Genomic DNA, 27,602 nt, shown 5'->3' on the forward strand with positions numbered 1-27,602 from the left:
TAGTCTATATAGATGGAAGAAAATCTGCAAACGTATCCTTTCACATTGCAGTTTCCTGGGAAACATTTTCTAGCATATTAAATGCCTGATCATTTGTGAATTAATTATGAATTAATTTAGCTCCTTCATATTTTTTTAAACTGGAAATAAAGGAAGCATAGATAGTTATCAATTTCCACGATATAACATTTTGAAAACTACAGGTAGTCCTCAATTAATAACTTGAGCCCAAAATGTATGTTGCTAAGTGAGACTGTCAGGCATGCCTTCTTCAATATCCAAGAAAGAAAAACCTCAACTCCATTTTAATAGAGATAAAGTACTTTTACTAGATATGAAGTGAAAGCAGCAAAGAGGAAAGCAAGATCTGAGCCAGAAAGGCGGGAACATATACATATCAACCGTTTACCCAGCACCCTCCCCCCCAATTCCCCAACCCAGTGTCCAATTTGCAACTCCCTAAGGTGTCATGTGGGGTGCATCTTCAAACAGCCTCATCAAGTTGGTATGAGAGACGGTTGGCCTTGATCAAGTCCAAACATCAGCCATCAGCATGTGCAGAAGGTGCTGAGAACAAGACTCCTCCAGTACAACATAAATCCCTTCCCCAATACCATGCCCCCACCCTCCCTGTATCTATGGCAGCCGATAGTAAGCAAGTGTAGCAGAGGCTGACATCCAGCCCTCCTTCAGAAAGGACATAGCAATAGCAGTAGACTTATATACCGCTTCATAGGCCTTTCAGGCCTCTCTAAGCGGTTTACAGAGAGTCAGCATATTGCCCCCAACAATCTGGGTCCTCATTTTACCCACCTCGGAAGGATGGAAGGCTGAGTCAACCCTGAGCCGGTGAGATTTGAACCGCTGACCTGCTGATCTAGCAGTAGCCTGCAGTGCTGCATTTAACCACTGCGCCACCTTGGCTCCTCCTCTGGAGCATCACCTCTGGAGAAAACGACAACAAAACAAAGCAACGACAACAAAACAAAGCAACAATAATAACAATAACGTATATCAACGTTATGGCTTATCAGGATACTTGGCTTATCAGGATACTTGGTATAGAATTTATCGAATTTGTTCACCTACTCAGCCTGGGAAGGGGGAAAAAGTTTCCAGGACACCAAATATTGGATGTAACCTCTATGCTTCCTTGAATCCAAGATTTCTTTAACTTCAAAATGTTGCTGTCCTTCAATCAGGAGGGGAACAGCGGGTGAAGGTTGGGGTGGACGCATGGCAGAAGTGTGTTCTGGTTTCAGTAGGTTTACATGAAACACAGGATAAATCCTTCTAAGGGCCTTTGGCAGTTCCAATTTCACTGATACAGGATTTATAATTATTATTATTATTTATAATTTTGACAATGGGAAACGGACCCATATATTTCAGACCCAATTTCTTCAATTTCTGGGTGGTTTGCAGAAACTTAGTGGACAAAAATACCCTATCCCCAACTTGGTACTCTTTTGGCTTTTTTTTGTCAGCTTGTTTCTTGTGTGCTTGGTGAGCCGCATCTAAGGCCTTGCGGGTCATAGGCCTTCAAAACTGTTGAAGTTGATCACTCCATTCGGACAAGGACAAAATTTGCGGCTTCTCTTGAGGTAATTCAGGAATAGGCACAAAGTCTTGGCCAAACATAATTTTAAAAGGGATCATTCTGGTACTGCTATGTACTGAATTATTGTACGCCACCTCTGCATGTGACAAAAGGGCAGCCCAATTATCCTGTTGATAATTGACATAACACCTAAGGTATTGCCCCAGAACTGAGTTAGTGCTCTCACAAGCCCCATTAGTCTGTGGATGGTGGGCGGAGCTTAGACCCTGGGCAGAGCCTATTAATTTCAGGAACTCTTTCCAAAAGAGGGAGATGAATTAGACCCCTCTGTCTGAAATAATGCATTCAGGAACTCCATGTAACCTATACACATGTAAAATAAACAATTTAGCTAGCGACTTTGCTGATGGGATCTTGGAACAAGGTACAAAGTGGATCTGTTTGGAGAACAAATTGGTGATCACCCAAATCATGGTATTTCCAAGACTCCAATCAACCACCAGGGCTTTGTGGAACCTTCCAACACAGTTTCAATGTCTTTGATGGGGCAGATGGAGCTGGCATCTGGCTGGGTGGTAGTAGAGGTCTCCCTCCAGCATTCTGCCTCTCCTTGCTTACCACTTTGTTTGGACATTATTTGCAGGGTCCCCTTGGTAGCGCGAAATCACTTCTCCAGGTTGACCGCTTTTGCTATGACTATGGAATGCCAGTTGGTTATAATAATAATTGTAATGCATATACTGTAATGCATATACATACTGCATACAAACATATTGTTTACTATATATACTTTAACCCTTGTATCTGAGCAATTAGATTTTTATTACTGGTAAAACAAGGTATTGTACTCCTGTTATGTTAGGATTACAAAACCACAGAACAAGAAGTTAGCAGTAAACTAGGTCAAGAGGCTACAGATTGAACAAAACACCCAAAGTCAATTATAAAGAGGATCAAAAATTAGGCCATAGGACAAAAATAGGTTTCCAATAGAGACAAACATCAGGCAGAATTGCAATATAATGTAAGGTTCCCGGATCAAGAAGCAGAGGCCATATAAAAAGGTATGACAGTAAGAGAGGATACAAGGCTGGTATACAAATAGCAATAGCGCTTTGTCTTATATCTATTTCAATCTTCACTTTTGGGAACTATGGTATGACAATACCCAAGGATCAGCTACTAGCCAACATTTGATCAAGATAAACTATTTATTGTATGCTGTCCTTCAATCATGTACCAAATCTCTGGACTTTAATCCTCAAGCACCTTTTCTCATTAGGACTTTGACCTCTAACTGATTAGCCATTCCCTGGCAATGTGACTATCTAGATATGCTGGAATGATCAAATTCTAACTTATACAAATCCAGATATTCTGTAGAAGATTCTGAATCATTCATCCTCAATTGTATTTCTCAGAAATGTATGGCATAAACAGAAATAAGTCAGAATTATTGATTTATCTGCTTTCTTATAAAACAAGAGACAACTGCTTAAAAAGAATTACTGTGTTATCGTTTTAAGAACCTATCATTCCTAGATAGATATAGCTATAGCAAGAGAGGGAGGAGATGATATAGAGAGAGATGATAGGTAGGTAGGTAGGTAGGTAGGTAGGTAGGTAGGTAGGTAGGTAGGTAGGTAGGTAGGTAGGTAGGTAGATAGATAGATAGATAGATAGATAGATAGATAGATAGATAGATAGATAGATAGATAGATAGATAGATAGATAGATAGATATGCAGATAGATATAGTTAGTTCATTTGGTTCATAGTTAAAAATATTCTTATAATTACTTGTCATAATACTTTTGCTTGCTTGAATACTTTGTTCAGATGAGTATGTATAGAAGTTTATAAAGGGTTTTTCCCCCTTTAAATATCCCTACTTTTTATTTTGTTTGCATTTTCCTAAATCTGTTGTCTATACTTGTTTCTAAATGTTTGTCCAATTAAATTTGCTGTCATACTGGTTTAAAATTGTGGTACTCATTGTTACTCCAGCACAATAGCTGACTTTCCCATATTAAGCACTTATTTAATGGCACGCTAGCTCTCTGGAGCATTTAAAATGTTATTGCCAATTAAAGGAAAAGTGTGATGTAGCTGGAAAGTGGCATCTTTATAATATGGATTTGAATCCATGTCTATCTAGTTAACTGAATAACCTACAAATACCAATTCATATTCTCTAAACATGTGCATTTCTAAATATAGGAATTGCTGTGATTCTTACATATGCTTGCCCAGAATAATGCAAAGCTCTAGTACATTAATATATGATTAATACAATATGGCAAAAGTACAGCTAAATGAAATAGTTACTAGATTGAATTTCCATTTTTTGCTTCTAAGCCCTGATTGGGGAAGGGAAAAAAATGTTTATCTCACATTCTAATGCAAACTTACTCAAAATAACATAATAACAGGTTTTTTGTTTTTTTTTTAAATCGTTCATTCATCCTATTCTCCTACTTTGGGAAGCTACAAATGTGGGAGGATTTTTATGCTGCAGTCTGTGGGGCGATGGGGCCGGAGAACATTTGAGCCCTGCTTGCTGAATGCCTCCCTTTGGGAGTTTCTCTTCTCCATCTGGGCACTCAGTCACTGCAGCTCCCTAGCAACCTTGGCTGTGGGTGGGTTTTTTGCCACACCCTCTTTCTGGCTGTGTGGATCAGATTCTTAAAAGCCCCTTCTTCCAATTCATATGACAGTTTTATTTTCAGAGTCAGATTAATCCAAGCAAGAGTGGTCTCTCCATTCCAGGGGCTGCAATGAAACTCAATGTCTCTCTGTGATCCCCCATCCACATCTCCACCTATTCAGTTATAAAGTGAGCTGGGCCTCCCCCAGCCACCAACCCATCCAGCTGGCAAAATGCTATGGGCACCCTCAATGTTCTTAGTCCCAGTTTCTCTATCACCTCAGGGCTAATCACACATCTGGTGCACCCTGAGTCCAAAAGGGCTAGCATCTTCCCCTGGGCACCTGACGAAGGCACCCATAGCTCCATTGGGATGGTCATGAGGCCACATGTTGACTTACCAGGGGGGTCATTGGTCTCCAGGGGGGTCAGAGTCCCCAGCTTGTCAGCCTCTACTTTCCTTGCTTGCTATCAGCTGCCATAGAAACAGGGTGGGAGGGGGCTTGAGATATTTGGGAGGGGGAATTACTGGTGCTGGAAGACTTATGAAGAAGGGAGTTTTGTTCTTACCATCTTCTGCGCATGCTGATGGCCTGTGTTTTGACTTGGTCAAGGCCAACCGTCTCATATACCAACTTGATGAGGGTTTTTGAAGAAGCAACTCACATGGCACCCTAGGGAGTTGCAGATTGGACATAGGTTTGGGGAATTGGGGAGAGGGTGCTGGGTAAACATTTGATATGTACATGTTCATGCTTTTTTTGGCTCAGATCTTACATTCTCCATGTAGATGCAGTTCCATTGAGCACTACACACTGAGTGTGGTTGGTCAGAGCCAGTTACGAATCCTCTGCATCTGTGTTAGTTGTTGGTATAAAGGCTAAGTATAAAGTATATTTCATAAATTGCTTAAATAATAAGTGCTGAGAAAGATAAAACAGGTGAAAGAACTATAGAATTGTTGAGTTAATGTGACAATATAGCTAATTATACTCCTGAACAGATGCGTAGGCATTGTATATACTTAAAATTATAGTTATAACAAAATAATATGCACCTAGTATAGAAGGGCTTCATTGATTTGACAAGGGCAAACAGTTAAAAATGTTGTGTTTCTTTTGATTTTTTAAAAATGTATGCTACCTAAGGAAATTAAAATAAATAATGGAAATGAAATAATGAATTGCTTCTTCCTACAAGCTGACAGACAAATGACAAAAATTTACATCAAGACTTGCTAATTAATAAAGAAAAAATAATTAATGGAAATTAAAGAAAATAATTAATGATACTGTAAAATGAAAACTCCCTCTAGTCAAGCTTGACCTCTAATGATTTCATAAATATATTTTCCAGGTTTACTCTATAGCCCTAGAATCTCTGAGTGGTCCTGAATCCAAGAACTAGATATAGTAGGTATAACAAAGTATAACTTTTTTTCAAAATTAGTCTCATTTTGTTAGGTACTACTATCAAAGGTTAAACCAGGGGTCGACAACCTGTGGCTCCAGAGCCTGATGTGGCTCCTTTAGCCCTCTACTGTAGTTCCTTACTTTCATCCCTCTGCTACAGAGAGAAACAGCCAATGTCACTCCTTTGGCAATGTAATGTTTATTTTTGTATCTTTCCAGAGACAGAGACAATGTGCCTGAAGTTCCTGTAGGAATAACCCAGGGTGTGTGGGTTGGAAAGTGGGGGTGGGGAGGGAGGGAGGGGGAGAGAGGGAAGGGGGGAGAGAGAGATGAGACAGAGAAAGACAGAGAGGTGAGAGAGAGGAAGAAAGAGAGGGAAACAGACAGGGGGGAGGGAGGGAGGGAGAAATGTGGCAGTGAGAGAGACAGAGGGGGAGAGAGGGAGGGAGCAGGAAAGAGGGAGGGAGGGAGGGAGAGATGGAGGGAAAGAGAGACAATACACCTGAGGCCAGGTGTGGCAAGAAGTGGCTGGGAGGGTAGGAGTGAGGCGGGGCCGAGCGGGGCAAACAACCAGTTTTCTGCCCTAATGGACAGCTGAGTAGCTGGGGGGTATCATGTGACTGGGTAGGAGTGAATGATGTCAAATTGGCCATGCCAACCCAGTCACACCAGTTGTTAAATTATTGGCTCTCTGTGTTTTCTTTTCTGTGGGAAATGGGTCCAAATGGCTCTTTAAGTGTTTAAGATTGCAGACGCCTGAGTTAAACCAAGTGTTTTGAGGCACCTCAACCATTGCATGATCTTCCACAATGTATTAGTTATAACAAAATTCTTGCATGTCAGTGGAGAAGCCTTCAATTTCAGTACAGAGTACTGCAAGTAATCCCTTGTCTACCTGCCTATTTACTATTAATGGAGAGTATGATCTAAAAGTTAATCATATAATTTTTCATATTATTTCCAATAATTTCATTTAGAATGTGAAAGTGGAGACTTTACTTTGTTATCTGAAACTATTGTTGGATGAAATTATACTTTCTTTTTTGTATTTTTCTTGCAAATGGGAGAGTTAGGTATGTAATTTTTTTAAAGAAAAGAAATATAATTAGAGTAAAATCCAATTTTCATCACCACGATGTAAAAAAGATGTTGAGACTAGAAAGAGTGCAGAGAAGAGCAACAAAGATGATTAGGGGAGTGGAGTCAAACATTTGCGTGCACCAAACTGGCAATAGCAACCCATTCCTGGGGAGAATCATATGCACACAAATTAGAAGAATAAAAATATAGCATGAGGAAAGTATATTAGGCTTGAGGAGGGGTGTTGGGTTTTAAAGTAATATGATTGCACATGTATACTGTCTTGCCTTATTTATTTTTTTAAAACAAAGATATGTTATGTATATTGAAGGTTCTACCACAAAACCGCGGACGACAAAATCACGGTCGACGAAAGCGCGTATGTGACGTCATCACAGCGCGACGAAAAAGATCAAAAAAGATCGAAAAATGTAAAAATAAAGCTAAAACCTTCCCCTAACCCCCCCAAACCTAACCCTAAACCTAACCCTAAACCTAACCCTTAACCTAACCCTAAACCTAACCCTTAACCTAACCCTTAACGTAACGAAAAACCTAACGCTAACCCTTAACCTAACGCTAAACGTAACGCTAACGCTCTAACCCTAACCCTAACCCTTAACCTAACCCTAACCCTAACCCTTAACCTAACCCTTACCTTTATGTGAATTGGCTTGCTGTAATTTAATTTTTATTTCAATTTTTCGATCTTTTTTGTCGCGTTGTGATGACGTCACATACGCGATTTCATCGACCGCGCTTTTGTGGAACGCGCTTTTGACGGGTCACGTATATTGAAATGGAATTATAAATACCATCAACACAAAATGGAGCTTGCTCAGAAGCTGAAATACACCAAGTGAATGAGAAGAAGAGTGGGAAGCAGAGGAGAGAAGAAAGATAGGAAGAGAGGGATAGGAGAGAGGGCAAGGGGGGGAAGATGAGGAATATAAGGAGGAGTGGAAAGGGGAGAGAGGAGAAGGAGAAAGGAAGGGGAAGTAGAGTAGAAAAGGATGATGGAGGGAAGAAAGGAGGTAGGGAGTGGGAGGAGAGAGGCAGAAGAAAGTGTTGGATAAGGTATAAATATGGTGTATGGAGAGCAGAAGAGCCAATAATTGGTTTTTATTTTTATTTTTATTTTTTCGGTAGTTGATGGCAAGATGAATTGATGTAATTATTTAATAACACAACAACATGATATTGGCTATGTAATAGTATAGATGTGATTATATGTTATGAAAATGGAAAATAAAAAAAGTTTTTTATGGAAAGAAAGGTATGTTGTCTCCCTGGAGCAAAAATCAAGGATGTAGCTGAGAACTTAACCAAAATAATTAGGCCCACAGATTACTATCCTTTTCTGCTTCTACATATAGGGATGAATGACACAAAAAGGACTTGAAAACAATATTGAATGATTATGATTTTATTGTATTTAAGTACAAGGATAATAAAGATTATACTTATAAGCAACTAAGCAAGAAAGTTAAGGAGTTAGATGCACAAGTAACTTTTTCATCTGTACCTCCAACGAAAGCTCAACATCCGGTAAGAGAACAAAGGATTCTAGAAGTAAACCACTGGCTAAAGGGTTGGTATCACCAAAGAAACTTGGGATTCCTGGACCAACCCATACCTCCATGATGGGCTTTTGGCAAGGGATGGACTATACCTCACAAAGACTGGGAAGAATGTTTATGCTCAACTTATCAAGAGGGCTTTAACTAAAATTGAGGGGGGTGGGTGACCAATCTCCAGGAGCTAATTCCAAGGAAAAACCCCTAGAAAGCAAGTCAAATAATGAGGCAAGGAGGGATAAGGAAGACAAACTCAAATACCAATTAGGAGATATAGGAAGCATACCCAGAGTCAGACATAAAGACTTCAAGTGCTTATATGCAAATGCACAAAGTCTGGGGAACAAACAGGATGAACTTGAACTATTAATACATGAAGGTAGATATGATATAGTTGGGATTACAGAAACTTGGTGGGACAAAACCCAAGACTGGAACATACTTATAGAAAGTTTGTGAGAGAAGGATCGCAAAAAACCACTAATCCTGCAAACAACATCTCTATCCTTGTCAAAGAATGATTGACCATGAACAGAAGCGTCTCAAAGCTATCTTATTTGAACTGGAGGACGCCAACAAATCTGATGACATCACAAAGGTTCACGACATCATCAACAACTTCCAGGCAGCAACCATCTCTCCCAATGAAATCATCGACATTTCCCGTGATGGTCCCAAGTTCAAAAACAATGATGGCTTAATGGCTGCATGCTTCTGCAGAGTCGTTTGCAAGAGTGAAACCAGCAAATACAAATTCATCTCCACAATAAACTCACTCACCAAAAGCTGCACAAACCATAAGAAACTTCATTCATAGCCTGACCTGTCCATACTACAATGTGCCCACATTCATGAGCTCAGCTTGGAGCTCAAAAGATGTCAGGACCAAGTATATAGATTATCATGCTAACTGCATCAAATGCAAGAGAAGAACCCAACGTCTCAACAACCAGCCCCCAACAACCAAAACTAGGAATGTGCACCCTCAACGTCCTTCTGGGCCACCCCTACTGATCTTAAATGCAAGCTACTCAATACAAGAAGCCTTGCAAACAAAATGGCTGAATTACTCCTGCTACTAAATGCGGCTTATTTGACCTCATTTTTGTCTGCAAAACATGGTTGAATGAATCCTTTCCTGACTCCATTATCACAGTAAGTGACTATCACGTTTTCGGGTCTGACTGTGAAAACCATAGAGAGGGCGGTGTTGCAATCTTCTATAAAATGTCCCTAAGTATGACAAAGTTTAATGTTACACAGGAGCTTGCTCTTCCTGAGACCATTGCCTGCAAACTATTCCTAAATACCACAGTATGTTTCTTGCTATGTTACAGAGCCCCTGATTATGACCTTGGTCATATGAACAAGCTAACTGCACTACTAACATGGGCAGCTTCCTGCATACACACCGTTCTTGGTGACCTCAATTTGCCTCTTATTAATTGGACCCTAAATGAATATACAACTGAACCTATGCATGCAACCCTGTACAATGCTGTTACAAATCTGGGACTGGAACAGTTGGTAATGAACAACATTAGGCTCAAAAACTGCTTAGATTTTATCTTCTGTAACAATTTATGGCCTACAAATTAAAGAATCTTTTTCAAACAGTGATCACAGCATGAATGACTTTCATTTCAATTTGTGTCCTTGCAAAGAAGATCATAATGATGGGACTCCAAATTATAGCTTTAAAAAAGCCAACCATGATCTCATAGCTGTCAACCTCGCATCTCTTGATTGGCACCTCCTGTTCACAGGTTGTAATACTGCAGAAGACCATTACAACTATTTTTTGTTCAAAGTCAATAGAGTCATCAACCTATACATAATAACCCCTAACCCTAACCATAACCATAACCCAATAATAACCCCTAAAGCCAAAAAAACAAAAAAACAAATTACCCATAACAATAAGAAAGCTACAATCAAAAAAAAATCTCTGGCGAAAAAACAAAACTGGCTACGTAGCTAACTTTAATGTATAAACTTCTATAACTTTGTAAATCCCTAGTTGTACCACAACAAATTGTAATGATTTACTATATATTGATTTTACAGTAGATAATCTCAAAATGGAACTACATAACCTAAGGCTATCTCTATCTATTGGCCCTGATGGACTATGTGCCTACTTCTTTAAAAAAAAAACTTGTCACTGCCATAGCTGAACCTCTAGGCACAATCTACAAGGCATCTTTCAAAACCACGGTCATACCTATCTTTAAAAAAGGAGACCCTAGTCTAGTAAAAAATTACAGACCAATCTCCTTGTGCTGCACCACCTGTAAGGTCATGGAATCAATTATAAACCAATCTGTCTAGAGACAAACAACCTGCTCTCTTAAAAACAATTTGGTTTCAGAAACAAATTGTCCTGCATTCTGCAACTCCTACAATGCAGAAACATTTGGACCACATATCTTGACCAGGGTAAAGCAATAGACACATTTTACATAGACTTCTGCAACGCCTTTGATTCAATGGTGCATGACAAACTACTGTTAAAACTAAGTTCTTATGACATTTCTGGATCCCTACACAAATGGATAGCTGCATTCCTGTCAAACAGGCAACAAGTAGTCAAAATAAGGAGGGCACTATCATATCTGCCACCAGTTAACAGCAGTGTCCCCCCCAAGGTAACAACCTAGGACCCACACTTTCTGATTTACATTAACAACCTATGCGATCATATTAAAAGCAACTGCATCTTCTTCACTAATGAAGAAAAATTATTCAACATCACTGACAATGCCGCTACACTATAAAGCGACCTTGACCATGTTTCTGAATGGTCACGCACTTGGCAACTTCAAATCTCGACTAATAAATGCTCTGTCCTCCACAATGGCAAAAAAAATCAGAACACCAAATACAAGTTGGGTGGAAACAACCTTGTAGACGACCCTCACTCTGTCAAGGACCTAGGAGTACTCATCTCAAATGATCTGAGCCCCAGAACCCACTGTAACAGCATTGCCAAAAAGGCATTAAGAGTTGTTAACCTAATATTGTGAAGCTTCTTTTCCAGCAAAATAATACTGCTAACTAAGGGATACAAAACCTTTGCCAGACCAATTCTTAAATACAGCTCGTCTGCCTAGAATCCACACTGTATGTCAGACATTAATACAATTGAGCGGGTCCAGAGGTACTTCAAGAGAAGACTACTCCACTCCTCTACTCACAATAGAATTCCCTATGCCACCAGGCTTGAAATTTTGGCCTTGGACAATCTGGAACTATGCCGCCTATGTTAGGATGATCTAAGCACAGAACACAAGATTGTCTGCTACAACGATGTCTTCAACTTCAACCTCAATAATACATGGGCAAACAATCGATACAAACTCAAGGTAAACCATTCCAAACTCGATTGCAGAAAAAACGACTTCAGCAACAGAGTGGTCAACGCCTGGAATGCTCTACCTGACTTCATTGTTACATCCTCTAAACCTCACAACTTCAACCTTAAACTGTCTACAGTGGACCTCACCCCATTCCTAAGAGGTCCATAAAGGGGGTGTGCATAAGCACACCAGCATGCCTACCATCCCTGTCCTACTGTCCCTATTTATTTGTATTCATTTCCTTCATTCATGTCCATGTTTATATTTATAACTGCTATCTTATACATGTTTGACAAACTAATAAATACAAATACAAAGGATACAAACTGTTAAAAAATCCTAAACCCTTTAAAAGAGGAGGTGGAGTTGCATTGTATGTAAAGAACCACTACATTGTTACAAAATGCACTGAATCAAGGACAAAAACTTCTTAGAATGCATCTGGGTCAATATAAAAGAAAAAAAGAATAACATTGCCATAGGTGTATACTCCAGGCCACCCAACCAAGCAGAAAAAATAGCTGTACTTTTTACCAACCAACTAACAAATATATTACTACAATAGTAATGAGGGGCTTCAATTACCCTGGCATCAATTGGAAGACTAATCCCGCATCAAGTGAGAAATCGAAGAGGTTCCGGACAAACCTAGCTGACAACTTTGTTGTACAAAAGGTAGAGAACGAAACTAGAGGGACAGCCATACTGGAGTTAATTCTAACAAATAGAGAAGATGTGATAGAGGTAATTGAAACAGCAGAAATCTTGGATGAGTATGATCATGTCATACTAGAATTTAACAGAAGGCGAACAGAAGCAATAGAACACAATGATAACCAGAGTTCCTAGATTTTAAGAGAGCTGATTTCAACAAACTCAGAGAGAACTTGGGAAATATTCCTTGGAGAAAAATCCTTAAGGGAAAAATGACTCAAAAAGCTTGGGAAACTCTGAAAGATATGATCATAAAAGCCCAGTCCAGCACAATACCACTGAAAAAGAAAAACAATAAATCCAAGAAGAAACCAGCATGGCTGCACAAAGATCTCTCTGACAAATTGAAAGACAAAACGAACATATACAAAAAATGGAAAAAGAGACACATAACTAAGGCAGAATATCAGCAGATCACCAGAATCTGTAAAGACGAAGTTAGGAAAACAAAGGCTCAGAATGAACAAACACTTTCAACAAAAGTCAAAGATAATAAAAAAAAATTCTTCCAACATAAATCAAGGAAACAATCAGTCCACTAAAGAGAGAAGACAGCAAGGAAGTAATAGACAGCAAAGGGAAAGCAGAGCTGCATAACTCATTCTTTGCATCGGTTTTCACACAAAAAGAAATTATAGCCCAACGTAGCAAAAACCTACTATTAAAAGCTAACTAGAAATAAAAATAAACAAATAAATAGTAAGAGAACACCTATCTGATCTTGATGAATACAAATCATCAGTACCTGATGGATTACATACCAGAGTTCTAAAGGAGCTGGCAGATGTCATCTCAGAACCATTGTACCATATCTTTCAAAAATCCTGGAGCAGTGGGGAACTACCAGAGGACCGGAAAAGAGTTGATGTGCTTCCTATCTTCAAAAAAAAAGGGTGGGGGAAACAGGCCCAGGAAACTACAGACCAATCAGTCTAACATCAATATCTGGCAAGATACTGGAAAAGATAATTTAAAAAAAACAGATCTTCCAACATCTAGAAATGAGTAACGTAATAACTAGAAGTCAGCATGGGTTTGTTAAAAATAGATCATGCCTAACCAATCTTATTTCATTCTTCAACATAGTGACTAAATTAGTAGACCAGCAAAATACTGTGGACATAATATACTTAGTCTTCAGCAAGGCATTTGACAAAGTAGACCACAACCTACTTCTTGGTAAGCTAGAAAAAAGTGGGATAGATAGTATCACCATCAGATGGATTTGTAACTGCCTGATAAACCATATTCAACGAGTAGTCCTTAATGGTACTACATCTACATGGAGGGAATTAAGCAATAGGGTACCACAAGATTCCATCTTAGGCCCACTATTCAATATCTTTATAAATGAGTTAGATGAGGGAATAGAAAGGGACTTACCAAATTTTACTAAGCTGGCAGGAATAGCCTGATAGGCTCAAGATCCAGATGGATCTTGACAGACTTGGTCCTATCTAACAAAATGAAATTCAATGTAGAGAAAAGTAAAGTCTTACACTTAGGCAAGAAAAACCAAAAGTACACATATAGACTGGGTGAAACCAGGCTTAATAGCTGTAACTGTGAGAGGAATCTTGGATTCCTAGTGGACAAACAATTAAATATAAGCCAACAGTGTGCGGCCAAAAAAAGCCAATGCAATCCTAAATTGCATTAACAGAGGGATATAATCAAGATCAAGTGAGATACTAATACCACTCCATAAAGCCTTAGTAAGACCATACCTAGAGTACTGCATCCAGTTTTGGTCACCACACTATAAAAAAGATGTTGAGACTCCAGAAAGAATGCAGAGAAGAGCAACAAAGATGATTAGAGGACTGGAGGCTAAAACTGACAATGAATGGTTGCAGGAACTGGGCACGGCTAGTCTAGAGAAGGACCAGGGAAGACATGATAACAGTGTTCCAATATTTGAGGGGCTGCCACAGAGAGGAGAGGGTCAAGTTATTTTCCAAAGCACCTGAAGGCCAGACAAGGAATAATGGAAACTGACCAAGGAGAGATTCAACCTAAAAATAAAGAAACAATTTCTGACAGTGAGAGTGCTTAACCAATGAAACAAGTTATGGGATCTTCATCATTGGAAGCTTTCAATAAGATTAACCAATTAACAGAGTTGGAAGGAACCTTATAGGTCATCTAGTCCAACCCCCCACTCAAGCAGAAGACCTACCGCATCTCTGACAAATGGCAGTCCAATCTCTTCTTGAAAGTCTCAAGTGATGAAGCTCCCAAAATTTCTGAGGGCAAGCAGTTCCATTGGTTGATTGGATTGTCATCTGTCAAAAATGGTGTAGGGTCTGCTTGGGTGGATTGGACTAGATGACCTACAAGGTCCCTTCTAACTCTGTTAATATGTAAGAATACTGTGAGGCCAGCTTTTAGAAATGCAAATTTAGTTATTCCATTCAGAAAGAATGGGTCAAGACAGATACTCAAATAAGCAATAAACAAAATTTTGTCAAAATTAGCTCAAACAAACACCTATGATTTGCATTTCCTTTTTTGCCTATAGAGCCAGCTATGACCCCTACATAACCCCTACACTACTCCATAGAAATCTGACAATAGCCAATTGATTACATGTTCTTGCAATGGAACAGGAAGCTCAAGTGAAAAACCAAAAAGATGGTATAACACCCCCCCCACACACACACTCAACTCCATTTTGTCAGCTACCCAGACGCATAAACATGTGGTTCGACTTCATCAATAAACCATCTTTCCAATCAGCCTCCATTTTTCCAGTATTTTTCTCCCAGTTTGGAACTGAACCAGATGGAGTTTCCTTCCAAAAATTTGGCACCCCAAGACGGGACTCCAAGCTAATCTGACCAACAGATCTGGCCCAGATAAGCCTCCCTTGCTGGCAACAGACCCAATGAGTCTGTGGGTTGGTTCCTCCGGACGTTGGCCATTTGGAACAAGGGTAGTAAAGGAAGTTTTTAGTGTTGAACTCAAAGGCTGCTTGGAAAGAAGGTGAGTACCTCTACATTTTAACTTTTGAAGCCCAGAAAAGAGAAGGAAATGTGTGTATATCTATGTATGTGAGTGAAAAGACATGTCAGACCTGGAAGCCATCTTCTACTTATTGGATTTCAGGCCTGCCACACTTTCTACTGTGTGAAAACGGGAGGGGGAATTGTTCTGACCCCACTTCTCCGTCCAGGAATGAAAGCTAAAAGCCACGTAACTAAAAAGGTTTCTTTTAATCAGTCCAAGCTCTTGTTGGCTGCAAGCCCAAATAAACAAAGATAATAGCTCCGGCAGAAAGTCCTATAACTTACACCAAAATGCAAACCTGGTTTCTCTTATCTCAAACCACTTATCCAAGTTGGCTTTGTGAATGTGAACAAGCACAATCACTAGAACGAGAACGGAACATTCACTTCTGCAACCAGGGCGTGGCATCAGCAGTCTCTTTATACTCAGGAGAGGACCCCAATGAGCAACAGCTGCTCGCAATCATCTCTTGTAAGTACTCAGTTGTTCCTTCCATGGAGTAACCCTTCGACGGGGTGCATCCTGCAACAACTCCCAACTGTTTCCCTGAACACACCCTCTGATCCAATGCTCTGCCACCACCTGATGGCCAACGGCTCCTGCCGGGCCACAACAGGGGATTATACAGAGAAGGGTGATATACAGCCATAATAAAATTATTTTTCAGAAAGTCAAGATCACTTTGTCCCTGCACCTGGACGGATGTGGGGGAGGAAACTTTCTTCATGGCAATGAGGGATTGGACCATGTGATAGACTTGTGGGCATTGGGGCAGAGTCTTGAACTTTCAGCTGGGTAGGAGAACCTGGAAGCTTTCAGATTCAGGTTTTTACGGATGTGCCAACATGACATCTCTAATAAAGTGGAACTTTTGAGGAACTTCAAGCCTCGGAGTTTCCTTTCATTGGGGGGTGTTTCTTGGAACCCTGACAGGACTCTTCTTCCAATCACAGCTGGATTATGCTCCCTCTGTGCCTTTCCTAGCTGCAGAAAGATCTATTCTACCAAAAGAGCCTGGAAAGCATGGGGGATTTGCCAGAGCACAGGACCTTCTGTTAGGGAAAAGGGAGAGGCTGTGTGAAAATGGAATGGAAAAGTGAATGAGAGAGTTGGAGTTGGGCAAGCAGAAACTTAAGGAGGCCAGCTTTTAGAAAGGCAGATTTGGTAATCCATTCAGAAAGAATGGGTCAAAACAGAAACTCAGATAAGCAACAAATAAAAGGTTGACAAAATTAATTCAGACAAACACCTAGGATTTGAATTTCGTTGTTTGTCTATAGAGCAAGCTATGAACCCTATATAATCCGATAGGAATCTGACAAAAGCCAATAGAATACATATTCTTGCACAGGAATAGGAAGCTGAACTGCAAAGCCCCCAACTCTATTTTGTCAGCTGCCCAGAACAACAAATATATGGTTCTGCTTCATCAATAAGCCATCTTTCCAATTAGTCTCCATGTTTCCAGTGTCTTTCTCCCAGATTGGAACTGAACCAGATCCTTCTAACAATAGAACAAACAATTCAAATGCCCTGAGGGACAGATATGTTTACAGATAGTCCAATTTATAACAGTTCATTTAGTGACTGTTCAAAGTTACATTAGCAGTGGAAAAAGTGACATGACCATTTGTCACACTTATGACCTTTGTATCAGCCGCATAGTCAAGTAATCAAAATTCAGATGCTTGGCAACTGGTTCATACTTATAATCATTCCCAACGTAATCAACATAATTTGCAACCTTTTGCAAAGCAAAGTTAATGGGGAAGCGATTCACTTAACAACTGGATTACTAACGTATAAATTGCAGTGATTCATTTAACAACTGTGGCAAGTAAGGTCATAGAATGGGGCAAAACTCACTTAACAATTATCTCACTTAACAACAAAAAGTTGGGCTAAATTGTGGTCATAAGTTGAGGACTACCTGTATGTTTAATACAGTGGGATTGCAAAGTCTTTATCTTGCTGCAGGCTTAATTAAAAGAGGCATTTATTTCAGTTTTCTGCCAATCTCAGTTTAGACTCTAATTCTAAGCCTCTGCTATCTCTTTGGAAATTTGCTATTTTTTTTGCTATAGCCTTTCTTGGATTACCTGTCCTCTTCCGAACATAATTTATTTTCTTCATAAATGAAAAATATGTTCATATTCTTTTTTCCTAAACCTTGGTTTCATCTGTTTTTCACAATATTGCCCCAACTCAATATATTGCAATTCCTGATTGATTTTCTGTTATTGTCTACAGCTGAACTGACTACAAATTTAAATGATTTAACAAAAACTTTTTTCCCTGATTGAATCTCAAAACTGAGCAATATTTTTATTGGAATTTTTCATCTTTGGAAGTATGCTTAGATGTGGACTAGTTCAATACAACAAAATAGCAATAGCAATAGCAATAGCAATAGCAATAGCAGTAGACTTATATACCGCTTCATAGGCCTTTCAGGCCTCTCTAAGCGGTTTACAGAGAGTCAGCATATTGCCCCCAACAATCTGGGTCCTCATTTTACCCACCTCGGAAGGATGGAAGGCTGAGTCAACCCTGAGCCGGTGAGATTTGAACCGCTGACCTGCTGATCTAGCAGTAGCCTGCAGTGCTGCATTTAACCACTGCGCCACCTTGGAAATGGAAATGGAACAGACTGATCCATTTCATCCATTCATATGGTACTGGTTCAAATCTGCATTTCTAAAAAAAAAACATTTACAACATTGTAAATTGGTTTGATGAACCCCCAAGAGGGAAAGGCCCAGCGAGGGGAACCAGTCAAGCCCCAACAGGGCAGGCAATGGCTTTCCCACAACCAGGATGGGGAGTTTTCTGTGGAAAGCCCCATAATCAACCCACGCAGAGTAACTGCCCAGGGTGGGAATTTGAGTCCCCGGTAGTCCTTGAGGGTCCTATTGGGTGGCATCAGCTGGTCGCGGGAGATGGTCAGGCACAACTGAGAGAGGGTGGCCCAGGAGAGGAGGGAGCAGAAGGAGCCAAAGTCAACCTCCATAGTGCAGGGAGATCCTTCAAGCAGCAGAGACAGAGTGATCTTCTTAGAGTCAGGCGATGCTTTGCTGACCAATACTGCAGGGGCATCTGGCAGATTTTTGTTAATGGCATAGCAGTCGTCGTTTCGCCATTGCTGGCGGCGGGGCTGCTGGAGGTGCGGCTGCGCCGGCTGGCTGTAAAGCAGCAGCCGGGTGTCTGGTTGCGGGGCAGGCAGCAAGATGGCATGGCACACCTAGACCAGGTGTCCCTTATTGCACCTGCGGCAAATGTCAGCCTTAAAGGGACAAACGGAGCGGGCATAGTTGCCTCTGCAATCCAAACAGGCACGGTTGGCCGGTTGGGGCGGCAGCTGTCTGGGCAGGGCACATAGTGATCTACCTGGTCTTCCTCCAGATCGTCTAGAGGCACCAGCTCGTCGATGAGGCAGGTTCTCTGGGGAGGAGTGAGCGTTTGCTGAGAGCGGTGCATCTCAACTGTAGATTGTTCCAAAAGTTCAGCAGCTCTAGCCTTCTCCATTGCCTGTTGTAGGGTGATTTCTGTCCGTGCAAGCAATCTCCGCTTCAGGTGGAGATCCTGGACCCCGCAGACAAACTGTTTGACGAGGGAATCATCGAGGTCGATGAATTCGCACTTGATAGCCGCCATTCGGAGAGACTTTAAGAATTGGCTCACAGTCTCTGTGTCTCTCTGCACGCATTGTCGAAAGGCGTACTGGCGGGCTATCCTAGAAGGCGTTGGGGCGTAGTAGTGGTTCTTTAGCTTGCTGATAAGAGTGTCCCAAGTTAGTTCATACACGGTCATAGTCACATGAAGAGAGAGTCCTGGCCATATTAAACATTTCAGGACTGCACAAGAAGAAGAAAGAAGAAACTACATTTGCGGACCGAGGATAAATTGTGGTTGTTATTCGTTATGAGGAAGAACTTAAAGGGTTCCAAAAAGCCAGCCCATGACTCGCCAGTGGTTCCAAAGGGTGCAAACGGCGGGAGCGAAGCAATGGCTGTGGAGGCTTGAGGAAAAAATATTTTTTCTCTTATAGAAAGGAAGGAAAGTAATTGAGCTTCCTTTTCTGTGGCTATTCTGGCAGGAACCATCAGGATCCCACCTTCGTTGCCAGTGTTAAGTTTGGTATTAACTGAAGAGGCGTGAGGTGGCTGAGGTAAGAGAACAGCTATTTATTTGGTAGAACAGCAACAAAAACTATGTACAGCGATTCAGCACATCACCCTGCTTGACAGCTATTTATACAGGAGCTGTCAAGCAGGGCAACCAATAGGAATGCTTAGGCAGCCTGCGCTCAGCCAGCCGCGCCTTAGCCAATCAGGTGCAGCTGGGCTGTTTCCGACTGTCAGTCGTGCATCGAGGACTTGCAGCCAGTTGTAAGTCAAGGACTTTAGGACCGGTCGCAAGTCGAGGACTTAGAAAACATGTCTGCTGCTTCTCTGTGCTGTGTCTTCCAGATGGGACTTAGAGGAAAGTGGTGGCTCACAGCTGCTAAATTGCACAAGAGACACTCTCTCTCCCAGCAAAAAAAGCAGCAGAGAGAAGCAGCCACTGCCCCGGAGAGCAAAGATGGAGTGGAGCAGGCCCCGAAAGGCTGCTTAGTCAACCCTTGCCCCGTAGCGGAAGTGCATTTGTGGAAGCTGTGCGCACACACTCACATTTTCAGCAAACCAGTTGTTAACTGGGTTGAATCCCACCACTGGTTTTATCCAACAGTATTTTTAGACTAGATATCAGCAATTGTTTCTTTATGCTTGGCAGGGTTGCCTATAAGTTCTCAAAGTGGTTTCAGAAGAATTTCGTGGCCTCAAAAGCAATTGTGGAAAAATTATTTGGGTGTAGATCACCATTACATTTATTTTATTATAAATTTGTTGTCTTATTGAATACCATACTGTAGTATTATAAAATACAGTATAAGTTCCAGTAAACAGGAGAGTTGAACAATTTGAATATAAGTCTCAACAAGTCATTTTATCTCAGTTCTCATTCCGTCATGTGTAAGGAAGGTATAATGTCCACATCCTTTAGAACTTAGCCTGAGCAAGCCAGTGTAAATGGTAAAGCAGCTTTAAATTAAATTAAAACAAGTAGTAGAAATTAAATTTCTCAACTGAAGCATAATAAGTCTTGTGTTCATTATATGCAAGGGATAAAAAAAGAAATGAGTTTGCATTTATTTCATTGTGCAGGCTCTGCAGGACTTCAGGGTGTAAAATGTAGGGGGAAAAACAAGTAGCCATAATAAAATAATGCTGAATCTAGCAAATGAGAAGATGCTATTGAAAATAAATGGAACCCTTTTCAGATCATAATTGCATTTTATTCGAATAATTCTGTTGGTTGATCTCTATAGTGTGAGAAAGAGAAGAGAATAATGAGGCTTTCTCCCCTCTGGCAGTAGGCACAGTCATAATATAGCTGCTAGAAAGAAACTGAGTAGTCTAAATAATTGGCAGAGGGAAGTCTTCTGCTGCTAATCGCTCACAATAGAGACACTGAGGTGTGGTGAGGACAGGTTAGCAGCTGACAGGATTATACTGGGAAGTGCACAAGAATTCCTGCTCAGTAAATGAGTCCTCCAGGTACCCTGGAGGCATGATTATATTCTTCTCAGACATCAATGATTCCCTTTTCTTTTGCAGAACTCTGCAGTTCCCCATTGTTTTATAGATACTTAATTAATCTCAATATATATCTGCCCAGAAGTTTAATAAAGTAGCTTTTAAAGTAAGAGAGAGATGATCACTGAAGACTGTACATTGTATTTCAGGAAATGTAATTGTCATCAAAAAGAAAAAAAAAGAACATCGTCTATAGGTATGTTAGAAAAGTGTACAAATGATGCAATAAACCCTTGCTATTAAAACATATTTAGTACTTGAAAGCAGAAAGTGATTTATAAAGAAATTCAAATAATAAAAACAAAGAAAGTGTAGCTATTCTGTGCTCACTACATATTACTCTGTGTGAAGCATGATGTGCAGCTAAACCCACCTATCCTCCAATAAAACAGACTACCAGTATGTGCATAGATCTGGATGCTTTACTAAAGGATCAGGTAAAACTGGAAAAAATAGAAATATATACAATAAGAACTCAAATATAAAATAAGCAATGTTAAGTTCCTATTGAGCATAACAATTAATAAATACAGATAAATCTAAAACCCACAACAATGCTATGTATATGGGATGTAGACTTTTGTCCTTAAATGAACATGTGCCACATATTAGGCTGGATTCTTCTTGGTGCTTTTGTTTCCTTCCAAATGCTAAAGAAAATGGAGTCTGGTTTCCCAGAATGCACTTGTTTTTGGAGTGAGCATTGTTGGGATGATGACTCTTAAAGGGTAGAGTCAGCTTCTGAGCAATACAGATTAGTATTTGGCTCCAGCCACTAGATGCGACTACAAAGCAACAACAATATAAACACAAATTATATCTGAGGGCATGATATCAACCCATATCATTACTTGAGAATTGAGATGGTAGAATTAAGTGCCTTTTTTTTTTGCTGATATGGCTGTCTAATAGAGTAATGTAACTGTGGTTCCTGATGAGGCTTCTGGGAACTTGACAGTGATCTAAGTTTGGAATATAATATCCCACTGCCAGTCTCTCCCTTAGAATTGCTGAAGTCCTCTGATATATACCCAGCACCATTCTGCAGCAAGGGGATCCAAGTCAAGTCTGAAAGAATCTGGGCAGCGACTTGGTTTTGAGACTGGCACATCACTGATTCTCCAATTGAGAGGCTGCCCTAGCTTATTATTTATTGTTAGGTAGCCAGCACCTTTGTAATCTGAAGGGAAGAGGGGCAACCAGTTGTCCTTATTATCTTTGACTAATCCCTGTTATGTCATTTCTAAAAGGATTTTGTCCTCAATAGACATTGCCTCCTGATTGTCATCTTTTATCTTTGGAAGACTGTGCATCCTAAATGACCTTAGTCACTGTCACAGGCAAGGTTGCCACTAAAGAAGCCAATGAAGGGACAAGGCAAATGTACCCATTTATGGCAATTCCTTTAGAAGGAATTGGTTGTGTTGTGGTTGAAAAATAGGACGCTCATTCTCTAATGTGCTTGTAAGCATATTGCTAACAGAGGTTGGTTTGTGTACAGTTCCTAAACAGAGATATCCTATAATGATCCATCCTAGGTCTAATTTCTGAGTGTACGAAACATTGTGGAGACTATTTATTCGAGCTCTTGCGTTGTGGACTCTTAAGATATCTTTCCCTAGGAACAAAACTATCTCTGCCTGAGAATTGAGTTCTGGTATCAGATGTGCTATGCAGTTCATATGTGGGTGATGAATCACTGCATCTGATGTAGGGATTTCAGAACTATGGTCAGGGATCTGGTTGCATTTAATAAGAGTGGGTAAAGTCAGGCATGTTTTCCCATCTACCGACTCAACTCAGTAACCAGATGCTTTTCTCCCCACCATCTCCATAATTCCTGCACAAGTTTTTAATGAATAGGGACTGTTGGGGCTTTTAATGCCAAAGATATCAAAAAGGTTGAGCTGGCTAGAGACCTGTTACTTTGGTCATCTAGAATGGCATAAAGCTTAATGGCTTTGTCCCTCTGGCCTGCTGGGTAGACTCTGACTAAACAGATTTTTGAGTAGGACCTGCCACCTGCAGTCCCTTTGCAGACTTCTGGGCATTTTGCATTGATTTCTACTGTGGTTGTAGCACATGTTCTTCTTCCCCACCATGCTCAATGTAAGTGTGTTGCAAAGTCCATGGAACTGGCCCTGGGTGTAAAGCTGTGTTGTGGTCTGTGCTGCCACATTCTGTGCATTTTACACTGACCTTACAGTCCTTGGCAAAAGGAGGGGCTGATGAGCAGCACTTGTAGCTAATGTTGTTTCCTTTCAAGAAAGTTTTGGGGTCTTCCATGGACTTCTCCCTGAAGGCTCTGCATTTTAAGAGAGGATGCGGCTTTTGGTGTAAAGGACACTGCTTACTAGGATCTCTGATCTCAGTTTCTGTATAAAAGGACCTGGCAGACGGGTGGAAGGAATCTGGAGGAATTACATTAGTTTTGTGGAGGCTTGTGAGGAATATGTCCTAAAGGAACAGCACATGACAATGTGAAGTCAAAGCTAGGATCTTTTTTTTTTATAGCTTGTTGGCACATGAAGTCCACAAAAACAGAGAAGGGGGGGGGAATGGTACTTCCTTTTGTACTTGGAGCCATGGGTGATCTTGTAAGTTATAGGGTAGCTTTTGGGATTGACACCTCTGGCTGTGTCAAGGAATGTAAGCCTTCTGCCTTAGCTACTTGAAGTTCCATCAGTAAGTCACCAAGTTCCATAAGTTTCTGATAGGCTTTGTCAGGTATTTTGGGAAGGCTATCAAGTCTTTTGAACAGTGCATTTTCCACTGCGGCTGCTGAGTGATAATACTCATCAAGTTTGTCCCAGATCATTTTAAGGCCTATTTCAGGGTAGTTTATGTTTATTGTCCTGATTCGTTTGGCATGCTCAGCAGATTTAATTCTGAACCACTTCAGGCTTGGAGCTCTAAGCCACATCTGGAAAGCACTGTGGCAGAGAGAAGCAGCTGGAGTCAACTCTAGCTTTGCTGTCCATTGCAGCTAGCATTCTCAATTATGGCCAAGAATGAACATTTGTGTTGTAGCCGCTGGAGCTACTAAACAGGCGGCCAAGCTAAGTACCTGAAGGACCCCATCCCACCATTGGGAGTTCAGGTTCCTCGGAGATTGGCAAGTGAAACCTTGGCCAGACTCCTTGAGAGACAAGGAATTCACAGGGGGCTGATCTAGTGCCCAGGCTGCCTACAACACAATGTTCATTCTTGGCCGTATTTGAGATTCCTAGCTGCCTGAGCTGTGGGGCTCACGAAGGTAAGGCCTGAGCTTGGCTGAGGGATGGGGGCCGGCGGGTGAGCAGGGTGATGTAGGCAGGGCAGTCTCATTGTCCCGCATGGGCCGGATTAATGGCTTCAGCAGGCCGTATCCAGCCTGCAAGCCATAGTTTGTGCAATGAGAAATAAACATTTGAATATCTTCTTTAAAATATGGCCCCAGACCTTACAACACATATTTTAATTATTTTACAATATACTATAGCAACACATAATATCAAACATAAACATATTAATTAACTCTGTATACTTGGCACAACACAGTCTCCAGATTTCCCCTTCCACCTTCTCAGCCAATGTAGAGTTTGCGGCGCTAAGAAAGATCTTGAATTATACCCAGTTTCTGCAGTTTATTGCATTACCTCACAAACTTTCTTTTAGAAATATAACACAGCTTATGATCACACATAGGCAAAAGAAAAAAAAGGAATATATATACACTTGGTAAATATATACATTTTCTGAAATACATTATAGCTGCACTGATAGTGCAGGCCAATAATGGATTTAAGAATGCAGATTTTGACAGTATTAGAAAACCCTAGTTTAGTTTTCTCCAGCAAGCAGATATATTTTCTACCAGGTAATTATAAAGAAAAGAGTAAATGGTCAGGATTTAAGGTTTAGATTGACAGAAATTTAGTTGCAGATTACCTATTGGTTTTGAGTTTAAATGAGTTTAAACCATCAAAACCAAGTAAACATTTACTGTATTTATTTTATTTTGGAAATCTACTTTATTATCTTTTGGAAATCCTGGAAAATGATGTGCCAGACAAAGGATAAAGGCAAATGTTGCTTGTATAATTTAAATGCAGAAAAAGGATATTTCAGTGAACAACAGACCCAAGTAATAAGGGAATTAATTTATACTTCCAAAAACCAGCATTTATTTGTCATAAAGCCATGCCAGACTAATAAAGTGACCAGATGTCCCACTTTTGGCGGGACAGCCATGATTTTTAATAATTTGTCCCGTGTCCCGCAGCGTGTTCAAAAAGTCCCGATTTTCCAAAAGAAAGAAAATCAATTTTAAAAAGGATGCCGTTAAAAAAAAAGTTTTTATTTCTCTGAAGTGTCATTCCCGATGTGGCCTTTAGAGGGCAGTGGTTTCCCTCTCTCTGCTCGGCTCGCTTGCAGCGCCCGATGAGGGGCAAGGCTCCCTCCCCTCCTGTGCGTGCGTGCGCCGATGTGCGCCGACGCGCACCGTTTTTCTGCAGGGAGAGTGACGGCTTTTTGGAGGCGGCAGCGTGGCGAGGAGGAGGCTCGGTCCTGGGCCAAGCGGCTCAGCCGTCAGAAGGTTGTGGGTTTTTTGCCCACTTTTCTCGGGCGCCGCTCTCCCTGCAGCCATTTCTCCCTCTTTCTCCTTTTTGTCCTTTCTCCTCCTTCCCCCCAAAAGAGAATGAGAGGTAGGGGGATAGTGGGATCCTTGCTGCTTTCTGAGCTTGGTGCAGCAAGGATCCCACTGACTATCCCCCCCACCTCCTCTTTCTCCCTCTTTCTCCTTTTTGTCCTTTCTCCTCCTCCCCCCCCCAAAAAGAGAACGAGAGGGAGAAAGAGGAGGTGGGGGAGATAGTGGGATCCTTGCTGCTTTCTGAGCTTGGTGCAGCAAGGATCCCACTATCCTACTATCCTCCTCCTTTCTTTCAGAAAGAGGAGGTGTGCGGGAGAGTGGGATCCTTGCTGCTTTCTGAGCTTGGTGCAGCAAGGATCCCACTATCCTACTATTTTATTTTTCTTTATGTACACTGAGAGCATATTCACCAAAGACAAATTTCTTGTGTGTGTCCAATCACACTTGGCTAATAAACTATTCTATTCTACTCTACTCTACTCTATTCATTTCTATTTCAATTCTAACAAGGAGTTTAGCTTCTCTCTCTTGAAAATGTAAGCTAGCATAAGGCATTATAATGCAACCTAGCCTTAGCTTTCAAACAGTTCATTTAGTGACCAAAGTTACAATGGCATTGAAAAAAGTGACTGATGACCATTTTTCACACAGTGACCATTTTCACACTTAGCAACCATTGCAGCATCCTCATGGTCATGTGATCAAAATTTTGATGTTTGGCAACAGATTTGTATTTATGATGGTTTCAGAGTCCTAGGGTCATGTAATCGCCTTTTGTGACCTTTTGACAAAAATATAAAATTTTTAATCAAGCCCCCCCCTCCCCCCCGGTCAATGGTGTCCCTCTTTACCAATCTGAAAATCTGGCCACCTTAGACTAACCATATTTCATTTTTTAATGGATGACTTTCTTAATAGATATACAAATACTGTAGATATAACATCTCTTGTTTCAACAAAGCATTTGGCAATAGGAGTAGCACTTTAATGCCCTGGAAACAAACAAATCGTGAGGCATAAATGGCTTGAAAATCATCCTCAAAGACTGATTCTTCATGAAAATGGCCAGAAGTATTAAAATTAACTCCCAAAAATTTAATGTTTTCATTTATGATTTGCTTAAGGAAAAAGAGAGTGTTTGTTAAATTTGGAGATTTCTAAAAATTCCGAATAATAAGAACACTTTGATAGTGAACAAATCACCAGGGAAGAGGCTAGACAATCAACTGTTATGGGTGCTTACAGTTAAATTCCTGCAAAAACCAGAGGGCTGAGAGACAACAGTTCCATTGTACTTGTGCTGCTTTAACTGTGCTTAGAATACTGTATCCAATTCTAAACACCAACAAATCATAAAAAGAATTGTATGTTGTAAAGACATATGTCCATGAGATCCATAAATATATAAATCTATTATAATAAACTATTAAATAAAATTGGAGCTAAATTATTCAATAGAAAATTAAATTATAACTCATAAAAATATTATCAATCAATCATAAAACCATGGATATCCGCACCGAATAAAGACAGATTTTTCCTAGACATGAAGAAAAATAAAGGTTTAGCATAACATAATAGAAGTTAAAGTCAAAAACAAATCATGTATCATCATTTTAGTGATATAGCTCACATTGCTATAATGTAGAAGCTATAGTACAGTTCCCTTGACCTTTTCAGCAGTTTAACTATATATCTATTTGGAAATAACTGTAAATCTGCTAGAGACAAAAACTGAAAATGAAAACAAAAATAGAAAGATACTTATGAGGTAATTTAACAATTTTCTTATGATTGTAGTTTCCTGAATTATCCAGTGAATTTGACCTCTGAATAATAGCATTTATTTGGTGCATAAATATATTTTGGAGAGTGTTAACAGTGTAATTAACAAAATAAATCTCTTCCTTAAACTATTTGAGTGATAAACCCTTTCTATTGTACTAAAAATCATCTCAACATCTACCAATAAATCCTA

The 27,602-nt window shown here is 40.3% G+C and overlaps 2 protein-coding genes and 1 pseudogene across 4 annotated transcripts in view; 1 reads left to right on the plus strand and 2 right to left on the minus strand.

Annotated features, from left to right (window-relative positions):
- Positions 1-11,803, plus strand: part of LOC148044455 (uncharacterized) — a 31,299-nt pseudogene extending 19,496 nt beyond the window's left edge.
- The window catches only part of IL1RAPL1 (interleukin 1 receptor accessory protein like 1), an 881,005-nt gene that overhangs the window by 743,270 nt on the left and 110,133 nt on the right, over positions 1-27,602 (minus strand). The gene's annotated exons all lie outside the window — the stretch shown is intronic.
- LOC148044456 (uncharacterized) lies at positions 21,918-23,812 on the minus strand. Its single transcript, XM_087722121.1, has 3 exons — positions 23,666-23,812; positions 22,803-22,913; positions 21,918-22,733 (listed from the first exon to the last, which is right to left on the minus strand). Exons 1-3 carry the CDS (start codon positions 23,810-23,812, stop codon positions 22,386-22,388), a joined length of 606 nt encoding a protein of 201 aa, XP_087578247.1. The 3' UTR covers positions 21,918-22,385.

The sequence above is a fragment of the Thamnophis sirtalis genome, unplaced genomic scaffold (genome assembly GCF_051295495.1).
Source record: "Thamnophis sirtalis isolate CommonGarterSnake01/CBP01778 unplaced genomic scaffold, rThaSir2_p1.2 scaffold_8, whole genome shotgun sequence".
Lineage (NCBI taxonomy): Eukaryota > Metazoa > Chordata > Lepidosauria > Squamata > Natricidae > Thamnophis > Thamnophis sirtalis.

Bases quoted from the DNA above. Each gene is read 5' to 3' on its own strand.
- LOC148044456 (XM_087722121.1), bottom strand. From the start codon at position 23,812: ATGATCTGGGACAAACTTGATGAGTATTATCACTCAGCAGCCGCAGTG. The intron at 22,914-23,665 runs GTAGCTAAGGCA...CCAAAGTAACAG, and splicing joins ACTTACTGATGGAACTTCAA to GTCTCTAGCCAGCTCAACCT. The intron at 22,734-22,802 runs GGTTACTGAGTT...AAATGCAACCAG, and splicing joins TGGTGGGGAGAAAAGCATCT to ATCCCTGACCATAGTTCTGA.